This window comes from Salvelinus sp. IW2-2015, unplaced genomic scaffold (genome assembly GCF_002910315.2).
Source record: "Salvelinus sp. IW2-2015 unplaced genomic scaffold, ASM291031v2 Un_scaffold1265, whole genome shotgun sequence".
NCBI lineage: Eukaryota > Metazoa > Chordata > Actinopteri > Salmoniformes > Salmonidae > Salvelinus > Salvelinus sp. IW2-2015.
The window spans coordinates 216833-227932 of record NW_019942807.1 but is presented as its reverse complement, the minus strand read 5'-3'; the positions used below and the strand labels follow the sequence as shown (position 1 = coordinate 227932).

General features: G+C 40.2%; 1 protein-coding gene across 2 annotated transcripts; it reads left to right on the top strand.

The window, feature by feature from the left end:
* The first annotated feature begins 4232 nt into the window (after window positions 1-4232).
* On the top strand, window positions 4233-10017 carry LOC139024263 (glucocorticoid receptor-like). Of its 2 annotated transcripts, none has more exons than XM_070438891.1 (3): window positions 4233-4537; window positions 5583-5870; window positions 8756-10017. In XM_070438891.1, the coding sequence occupies exon 3, from the start codon at window positions 8888-8890 to the stop codon at window positions 9731-9733; it is 846 nt and encodes a 281-aa protein (XP_070294992.1). In that variant the 5' UTR covers window positions 4233-4537; window positions 5583-5870; window positions 8756-8887; the 3' UTR covers window positions 9734-10017. The 2 variants fall into 2 exon arrangements, with proteins under 2 accessions (XP_070294992.1, XP_070294991.1); XM_070438890.1 differs by having other exon boundaries at window positions 4234-4537; window positions 5578-5870.
* The last annotated feature ends 1083 nt before the right edge of the window (window positions 10018-11100 follow it).

Sequence of the window (11100 nt, the reverse complement as noted above, 5' to 3'; positions counted from 1 at the left end):
TATATACATATGAGATGAGTAATGCCAGATATGGTTGGGATCTTGATCCTGAGTTCCTGGAGTGCCCTGTAAGAGTGAAGGAGATTGAGGTGGCAAAAGTTAGAGCGGTCAATCGAATCTCCTTTGCAGAGGCAATTAAAATAATTGAGAAAACAAGTGATGCTAAAAAAAAAAAAGATAAGGTAGTGGACGCACCACAGCCTGTAGTAAATGTTTTCTGCCAGTCGAAAGATACCCTGTGTGTTAAAAAGTGGATTTTGTGGCGTTCATTGCCAGTTAGAAATTGTAAAAAAAAAAGTCTCAAAGAAGTCTAAGAAACTGGACGTTATTGTGGCTGCAGCAGAATTTGTTTGGGGGTGGGGCTTAAGGGCTGCATTCCAAACACTTAAATACACAGCCTATCCCTTCAGCCCTCAAATGAAGTGGACACTTCTGATGCTTCCAATAACAAGTCAAGTAACTGTATTTTATTTAGAGACATTGAGAGGAAAATAAGTAAAATTATGTCTAAATTTCCATTGGCCAAAGTAATATAGGGTGGAGATTTTAATACAGTATTACATGATCATCTAGATAGATGGCCTCCTAAGGATAGCAATTATGTTTGTGAAATAAGGAATATATGTCTAAGGTTAGGTGTTCTAGATATTTGGAGACATAAGAACCCAGATAAGATTATGTTTACATGGAGTACCAAAGATTTATCTATACAATCCCATATTGATTTCTGGCTGATATCTGAAGATATGGCTGACAAGGTTGATACAGTCTCGATTGAACCATCGATTTTAACAGAACACAAAGGGATCTCAATAAAGATAAATATGCATGGTTTGTCAACAAAAGAAAGTTAGTAAAGGTTACTGGAAAATGAACAAGACTTTATTAGAGAATGAAGTATTTAAGAAGGAAGTAGCAGGAATTATTGATAAATACTGGAATTGTGCCTGTGTTATGAATACGTATGGAAGTTACTGGGAGCTAATGAAATTTGATATAAGGCTTTTGGCTATTTCAGTGGGGAAAGAAATTGCTCGTGCCAAGAGAGAGAAAGAATATGACATCACAAAGGGAATAATGGATTATACAAAAAAAAAACTGAACTAATTAATCAGGAATTACTGGAGCTATCATCATTGCAAATACAGTTAGACTGTATCTACGAGGAAAAGGCCCGAGGAGCTTTTGTAAGATCAAGATGAAAATGGATGGAAAAGGGAGAGAAAAATACAAAATATTTCTTTAATTTAGAAAAAAGTGCAGGCGAAAAGACTTTCATATGTAAATTAATGATTAATAATACTCCCAATGAAAATCCAAAAGAAATCTCTCAGCATGTTGCCGAGTTTTATCAGAATCTGTATACATCAGCCCAGTCAACTTCCTGTATACATCAGCCCAGCCAACTTCTTGTATACATCAGCCCAGTCAACTTCCAATATGGATCTTTTCTTAGACAATGTAGCAAACATTGCTAAGAAGATAGATAATGATTTCAGGGATTTTGTGATGAGTTATCTGAAATTGAGATAAAAGCCGATATTAAAAGTCTTAAGGACAATATGTCCCCTCGAAATKATGGTTTAATAACGAGTTYTTTAAAGCATTCAATGATAAATTGATTCCTTTCATTCTTGCTATGTTTCAAGAATCAATAGAAAAAGGGGAGTTACCAGCTTCCTCAAAGCAAGGTGTAATTACTTTGATTCCCAAACCTAATAAGGATWCTCTATATAGACAACTGGAGACCCATAAGCCTGTTGAATAATGATGGGAAATGATTTGCCCTTGTATTTGCTAAGAGGTTGAAACAAGGCTTGCATCGTATATATTGATGAAGAACAATCTGGTTTTATGCATGGTCGACACATTAGTAATAACATAGATTGATAGATAGATATGATTGACTAAATGACTCAATCCTTGATGATAGTTTTCTTATGTTTGTTGATTTGTCTTGAGGTTTTAGATTTCAATACTCTAAATAATACTTTTAAAATAAATTGGATTCTGAAGTATGTTAAAAAACCAGAACAGTATTTGGAATGTCTTCCCTAGGTATTTATTTGACTCTGTTGGTGGTTTATAATTTTTCTTGGGATGTAATTTTGATTATTGATAAAATCCCAGGAAAGTTGGCCAAATCCCATAAGCAGGCAATTTTAGCTTGGATGTTAGCGTATAAACACAATTTCTCCCCTCACAGATACTTTTTATGGAACAACAAAGATATACGATTTAAAAATAAGTCTCTTTTTTTCCCGTAACTGGTTTGAGAATAAAATTATTTTGGTTGGTCAGTTACTGAATGAGGATGGATATCTACTCTCATATGGGGAATTTCTTGATAAATGTAAAATAACAATAACCCTGAAAGAATATGCAATTGTTTTTGATGCGATTCCAAGGGGGGTTGTATCTATTTTAAATTAATCTGTGGTTGATGTAAGTAAAATAGATTTACATGAAAATATATTCATTGGCAATATTAACATCAAAGATAAATGTAGTAATAAACAGATTAGGAATATTGTTTGTGATACTACAATTCCCTCAGCAAGATTCTTTTGGTCAAATATCTATGGTGATATACAAATGGGGGAAAGCATGGAAAATTGCTAACAGATATTGTATCAGTAACAAAGTAAAGGAAGTTTCATTTAAAATGTTACATAGAATTTATCCTGTGAGACATGTTTTGGAAAGATTCAAACTGAATATTGAATATAACTGTGATTTCTGTGGAATGGAGAAGGAGACCATTTTCCATTMGTTTTTTGTCTGTATTTATAGTATAATGTTTTGGATTGACATACAACATTTTGTTACAAAAAAATAGGACCGGTTGTACTATTTAATGGTTTTGATATAATGATTTATTTCAGAAATTCTGACATAAAGATGTAGTATATTTAATTCAACTGCTAATAATACTAGGTAAATGTCATATTCGCAAATGATCTAATTCAAAACTTTATAAATGAGTTTAAGCAATACGGCACCACCTTAACTAAAATGAAAAACAAAAAGGCAATTAAAACTTGTATTATTAATGAATATGATTTGTTTGTTTTGGAATCCTGGCAATGTAAATAGTTTGTTTGTATGCTTGTTTGCATGTGACTATTCATCTTTTGTTTGTTGATATTTGTTAATAAAAATATATAAACAAGTAAAAATAAAAAAAACTTTTATAAAGAAGGGGGGAGAGAGGACGGRATGATTTTTAAATGGACCGCCCTTGCCCGGAAATTCGTCACTTGTTCATCCCGCGATGATTTGTGTTTTCAGCCACTGGGTGCTTTATATGACTACTTATATTAACTATAATTATTAATATACGCATACTGTATGATAGCCAATTAATTAGCTAACTAACTAGCCTAGCTACTTCGGAARAAGGAAAATGTTTTATTTCTACAATTTCCAAAAGCTAACCAAATAAAAACATAATTACTTTTATGAGCCGTGTTTGTGCATTAGTAGCACAATTTCGAACTTATTTACATTCGTTTTTACTTACACTTGTATGTTGACTCCATATTGAAGTTGAGGTTTTAAGTTTTGGCGGACTTTTCTTAGCGGATGTACAATCATCTCGAATTGAATTATGGGGCGTTTCAGGCTCCGAAGTGAACATATAATTAATTGTACACTCGCAAAATCCATTAAAAACGAGGGCTGATGGGCTTACGTTGCCAAGTTCCTTTAGTTGGCTTATCATTTGGACCGACTACAAATATGGCCGTGGATGTTCCCCCAAGGGCATAAGGCTGAGGGTTTAGGGCCGAGGGCTGTCTACTTTGAGTTTGAAATGCAGCCAATGACTTTACATCTGAATACTTGCAAGGGGTACTGGCGCCGGAAAACCCGCCCTCCCAGGCTCCCCTTGAACCTGTTTTAGGGATCAGATCAGTCTGTTTTTTTTTTTTTTACAGAAAAGTTGTTTCGTTTATGTATTTATTTTTTGGTCGTTTTTGAGAATCCATTTTCCACCCCGCACAGTAGGTGGCGGGATGCACATTCAAATGTGTGATCGCCAATACACCATAGAAGAAGAAGGCTACTGTTGGCCAATGATGACCTATGGCTATGCATAGCTACTGTATGTTGGCCAATGATGACATATGGCTATGCATAGCTACTGTATGTTGGCCAATGATGACCTATGGCTATGCATAGCTACTGTAAGTGATACACAAGTTGCAGTACCTCGTCTTCGCCAACAGGTTGCACTGCGTGTTGTAAACAGTGAGATCTCCATTTTGTGTGTTTTTCCTAGAGGTTAGCGCTTACTTTCCTTTTGGCTGTGAACGACACTGCTAATTCCGTGATTTTCGGATGCAATTTTATACCTAACACATTGGATTGGAGGATCCGATTGACTTGCTTATTCGTGTCCTGCTACGATTCGCAAGGAGAACGCAATCAGATGTTTTCGTGTTTCTAGCCCATTTGCGAGCAAAATAACACCAAAACAAGAACAACAATGTCAGACGATGCATGGAGTCACATCCAGCTACCAAACGCCTGAGGGGTAGGCAAACGCTTTAGATTTAGTGCTGTATTTGATTTTAAAGTAATACAATGTGCCATACATTCATTTGGAATTAATAACTAGAGATGAATTGTTAGCTACTAGCTAGCTCAACATGTCACTTAACGACATTTTGGGGGGCGCATTTACAAGCGCTAACGTTTGCTAACTAACTTAACKTGAGCGAAGTTAACTTACTTGGCTGGCTAGCTAGCTTGCGGTTGCAAAATAGAAGAACATGCGGGTTAATTAGTTAGGTTGCATAAACACTTATTTCAATAAATATGCCATTAAATAATAACGTTTTTTTTGTTGTTTTCAAATAATTAAGTCAAGCAAGGGAATAGTTAGCCACTTAACGTTAGTTAGGTAGTTAACTAGCTAATATCTAATAAAAAAAAATGCACGCCCCAGCAACTTTGGAAAACTCAGTATTTATTTAACTAGGAAAGTCAGTTAAGAACAGATTCTTATTTACAATGACGTCCTACCCAGGGCCAAACCCGGACGACGCTGGGCCAATTGTGCACCACCCAACTGATTCGAACCAGGGATTGCGCTGAGAGACAGTGCCTTAAGACCACTGCGCCACTCGGCAGTCCCATTAAAAGTAGCTATCTATTATTCATTCATCGAGAACATAATAGTTGGGGAAATGTTTTAGATACAGCTACTAGGTATAACTTGCCACGTGTGTAGTATGTTTGGGTCTATACACTCAGGCAGGCTATTTGGTACATGTCCATGCATGTTTATATTAGCCTACATGTGGCAGACACCAATCTAGTGCCTCACCAGGGGTATTCATTATGCCGATTCTGTTGCAAAATGTTTTGCAACCGAAACGGGTTTAATCCAAACGGAAAACATTTTGCAATTAACTATTTTGGACAAATTCAGGTATGTCCCTCCCCGCTTCGTTCTGTTTGCTTCCGTTAGGTACTTAAATTGTAAACGGTTTCCATTTCGAGACATAATGAATACACCCTAGAATCCATTGTTATGACATTATCCTCTCCCTTTCCCCTCTCTCTACCCAGGATAGTAAGATGGGTCAAGGAGGAGTGAAGAAGAGCAGGAGTAACAAAAACAACAGAGTTAGGCGCCGTCTGATAGAAAACCCCTCAGAGGGAACCCTTCTCACCGAAGCTCCCGGCAGTGCCATGTCCGTTGCCTTGGCAACCACCATCGCGCCTTGTTCCTTCCATCCAGCCAACTGATGCAACCAGGTGACGTGCCCAGCGGACTCAGTGACAGACCTCACCTCAGCCTCCGTCACTGCCACCGCTCCGTGGGCCTCTACCTGGAATACCCAGAGCCTCCCACCACAAAGGTACTGCTACTTAATTGTTGCACTGGACTCTACCCACACACTCTAGACTACCCCCCCCCCACACACACACACACACACACACTCTGGACTCTACCCCACACACACACCACACACTCTGGACTCACCCGCCCACACACACAACACTCTGGACTCTACCCCCCCCCCTACACACACACACTCTCTGGACTCAAATCAAATAAGAGCTGGTGCTCTCATGCATGCTTCGGTGTTGCTTGCCTCGAAGCGAGCATAAAAGGCGTGTAGCTCGTCTGGTAGGCTTGCGCGACTGGGCAGCTKGTGGCTGGGTTTCCCTTTTTAGTACGTAATAGTTTGCAAGCCCTGCCATATCCGACGAGCGTCAGTGTAGTAGGATTTAATCTTAGTCCTGTATTGACGCTTTGCTTGTTTGATGGTTTGTCTGAGGGCATAATGGGATTTCTTATAAGCGTCCGATTAGTTATCCCGCTCCTTGAAAGTGTCAGCTCTAGCCTTTAGCTCGGTGCTGTCTTTGTTGTCTTTTATCTATGGCTTCTGGTTGGGATATGTACGTACGGTCACTGTGGGGACGATGTCATCGATGCACTTATTGATGAAGCCGGTGACTGAGGTGGTATACTCCTCAATGCCACTGGGTGAATCCCGGAACATATTCCAGTCTGTGCTAGCAAAACAGTCCTGTAGCATCCGCGTCATCTTACCACTTCCATATTGATCGAGTCACTGGTACTTAAGGCTTTAGTTTTTTGATTTTAAGCAGGAATCAGGAGGGTGAGGGAGAGCTTTGTATGTTATCTCTGTGTGTGGAGTAAAGGTGATCTGGAATAGGTTTTCCTCTTGTTGCACATGTGACATGCTGGTAGGAATGAGGTAAAACAGATTTAAGTTTGCCTGCATTAAAGTCCCCGGCCACAAGGAGCACCGCTTTTGGATGAGCATTTTCTTGTTTGCTCATGGCCTTCTAAAGTTTGAGTGCGGTCTTAGTGCCAGCGTCGGTTTGTGGTGGTAAATAGATGGCTACGAAAAATATAGATAAGCTGTAGACCACACAATCTATCAAGAGTTTATCATGAGATACGCTACCTCAGGCAAGGACTACCTCAAGACTTCTTTAATATTAGACATTGTGCACCAGCTGTTATTGACAAATGGACACAGACCCCCACCCCTCGTATTACCAGACGTAGCTGTTCTGTCCTGCCGGTACACGGAAAACCCAGCCAACTGTATATTATCCGTGTCTTTGTCCAGCCAGGACTCAGTGAAACATAATATATTATAGTTTTTAATGTCCTGTTGGTAGGATAGTCTCGAACGGAGCTCATCCAGTTTATTCTCCGGTGATTGCACGTTGGCCAATAGAACAGATGGTAAAGGTGGGTTACCTACTCTGGACTTTACCCCCCCCCTACTTGCTGGACTCTACTCGCACACACTCTGGACTCTACCCCCACACAATCTTAATTACACTGACTCCCCAACACACCCACACACACACACACACCCATTAACACATAACATGCACATACATGCGTACTGATGCCTCACACACTTTCACACTCACCACATACATTGCTGCTTCTGTATATTATCTATCCTTTTGCCTAGTCACTTTACACCTAACTATATGTACAGTACATAGCTGCCTCCATTTTTTTTACTCCCTGTACATAGCCATGTTATTTTCTACTCTCTGTATATAGTCATGTTATTTTCTACTCTCTGTATATAGCCATGTTATTTTCTACTCTCTGTATTTAGCCATGTTATTTTCTACTCTCTGTATTTAGCCATGTTATTGTTTACTCTTTGTATTTAGCCATGTTATTTTCTACTCTCTGTATATAGCTCAATGTTTATTGTTCTACCTCTCTAGTATTAGCCAGTGTTATTTTTACGTCTCTGTTGTATTTAGCCAGTGTTATTTTCTACTCGTCTGTATATAGCCAGTTATTTTCTACTCTCTGTATATAGCCAGGTTATTTTCTACTCTCTGTATATAGCCATGTTATTTTTCTACTCTCTGTATTAGCCATGTTATTTTTACTCTCTGTATTTAGCCATGTTATTTTTACTCTTGTATTAGCCATGTTATTTCTACTCTCTGTATATAGCGCATGTTATTTTCTATCTCTGTATATAGCCATGTTATTTTCTACTCCTCTGGTATAAAGCCATGTTATTTTCTACTCTCTGTATTATAGCCATGTTATTTTTCTACTCCTTTGTATATAGCCATGTTATTTTCTACTCTCTGTATTTAGCCATGTTATTTTCTACTCTCTGTATTTAGCCATGATATTTTCTACTCTCTGTATTTAGCCATGTTATTTTCTACTCTTTTGTATTTAGCCATGTTATTTTCTACTCTTTTGTATTTAGCCATGTTATTTTCTACTCTCTGTATATAGCCAGGTTATTTTCTACTCTCTGTATATAGCCAGGTTATTTTCTACTCTCTGTATTTAGCCATGTTATTTTTTACTCTCTGTATATAGCCATGTTATTTTTACTCATTATTTTTATTCGTTATTCACTGTGTATTTATTCCTCTTGTCACCATTTCAATATCTTTTTTTTTTATCATCTCTTTAACTCTGCATTGTTGGAAAAGGACCCATAAGTAAGTGTTTCACTTCGTAGAAAACAGCATTTCACTGTTGTGTACGAAGCATGAGACAAATACAATTTGGGAAAGGGTCAATGACATTCCAGTTCAGTAATGCAGGATTTTTTTCTCATAGAGAACTATTATTATTATTAACTATTGAGATGTCAGGTTACTTCCTGAATTTCAGATTTTTCTTCCTCCCCTCCCCCCCCACAACTGATTTGACACCCATTTCCCATCTGATATTAAAAAAGTATTTCTTGTTATCTAATCTTAGGTTAGTACAAAGGACCAGAGAGCCCAGACCCAGCAGACTAACACGTCCCTGGGAATCTGACTCTTCACCCTTGGGGAGACCTACTCCTGCCTGAAAAACAGCATCGCTGACGTCCACCGCTCCACACCCAGCATGGACTCCCTGATCGGGGACTCAGACCCCAACCTGTTCCCCATGTCCATGAAGACGGAGACAGCCTTCTCCCGGGACCAGGACCTTATGGATATGGATCAGGAAGGGTACATTGGAAAAGACCAGAAACTGTTCAGTGACAACACTCTGGATCTCCTCCAGGACTTTGAGTTGACAGGCTCCCCTTCAGACTTTTACGTAGGGGACGAAGCCTTCCTCTCCTCCCTGGCTGATGACGCTCTCCTGGGGGATGAAAGCCAGGATCGTGGCGTCTCCAACTCCACCTCCAAGCCAGCTGCTACTATGACCAATAGTGGTGGTTTTAGCGGTTCCAACACCACCACATTGAATGGTAGCAGTCTACTAGCATGTCAGGATGAATCCAACTCCAGCACCTCTACGACGACCACCGGCACTTTTCCCATGGTGAAGGAAGCTGGCTTCATCCAGCTGTGTACTCCAGGGGTGATCAAACAGGAGAAGACGTCGGCCATGCGTAGCTACTCCTGCCAGATGAGTGGTAGTACCGGCGGCTCCACTTCCTCCTCTCCCTCCGAGCTGTCCAGCGCCAGCCCCAGCCCCATCCCCATCTCCATCTGTGGGGTGAGCACCTCTGGAGGACAGAGCTACCACTTTGGAGGCAACAGCAGCATCAACACCCCCTTGGCTTCCACTACCAGTGGAGCTTCTCAGCAGAAGGACCAGAAGCCCTCTGTGTTCAGCCTGTATCCTCCGCTGGTGACAGTAGGAGAGGCCTGGAACAACATTAGCTATGGGGATGGAGCTTCTGGAATGCAAGGTCTCTCCAGCCCTACCTCCTCTTTCTCCAGCAACTATGCCAGGTAAGGAGAAGAACTGAAGGAATGTTGCTAATAGAAAACAGTTCTGTAGTTGGTCTGGTGGTGGTGGTATGGCAGGTCTGCTGCAGTGAGAGGGTGAGGCTGGTGGTGGTGGTATGGCAGGTCTGCTGCAGTGAGAGGGTGAGGCTGGTGGTGGTGGTATGGCCTGTCTGCTGCAGTGAGAGGGTGAGGCTGGTGGTGGTGGTATGGCCAGTCTGCTGCAGTGAGAGGGTGAGGCTGGTGGCACATTGCTATGTAGAGAACTGTGGAATAAGACTGACAGCAGGGCTCTTGGTTTGTAAACATGTTAAGGCAACTCGGTCCAGTCAGTTGGTTAGTTTGAAACTGAATTGAAAAGGGTTAGAGATTATCCTAGTGTTAAAAAAAAAAAAAAATCTCATTTTTTTCCCCCTCTTGCTTGTATCGACATGCCTTAAATCACTTTGTGTCAACTGTGCAGGGGAATGAAATATCAGACAAATAATGTAGCCCCTTTTCACCAACTATTTCCTCTAAAGCGGTGGATAGTAGAAAGTGGGTCATGTGTTCTCTGATACCATAATGGTGTCTTGCTTTAGAAATGTTTGCTAAACAATTACCACACCTTACAGGCTGGGCGGTCCCAAATGGCACCCTATTGCAGAGTTTTTAGGGTCTGGTCAAAAGTAAAGTAATGCACTATATAGGCAATAGAGAACTATTTGGGACACACCTATAGTTACAGTAGACCACTGCCCTACAGAGCTCTGGGGAATAGAGGCAACAGTCTGTGTCTATATAGGCCTAGGCCCAGCTAGGGGAATTCCACTTTAACCTCACAGAGACATGTCATTGTCACAACATCTACGGACCTGTTCTACAACACAGTGCTTTGTCTGCCTATTCTCTGTGTTTTTAATTACAGCTACAGTAATACTAGTATAGACTAGTTATTATATAGAGCTATACTAGTATAGACTAGTTATTATATAGTAGAGGTCGAACCGATTAATCGGAATGGCCAATTTTAATTAGGGCCGATTTTCAAGTTTTCATAACAAATCGGACACCGGTAAAGAAATTACCCCTTTATTAAACTAGGCAAGTCAGTTAAGAACACATTCTTATTTTCAATGACGGCCTGGGAACGGTGGGTTAACTGCCTTGTTCAGGGGCAGAACAGATTTTTACCTTGTCAGCTCGGGGATTCCATTTTACAACCTTACGGTTAACTAGTCCAACGCTCTAACCACCTGCTAACCACCGCCTGCCTGTTACGCGAATGCAGTAAGAAGCCCAGGTAAGTTGCTAACTAGCATTAAACTTATCTTATAAAAATCAATCATAATCACTAGTTAACTACACATGGTTGATGATATTACTAGTTTATCTAGC

Excerpts from the sequence above, each read along its gene's own strand:
- LOC139024263 (XM_070438891.1), top strand. The coding sequence starts at position 8,888 with ATGGACTCCCTGATCGGGGACTCAGACCCCAACCTGTTCCCCATGTCC.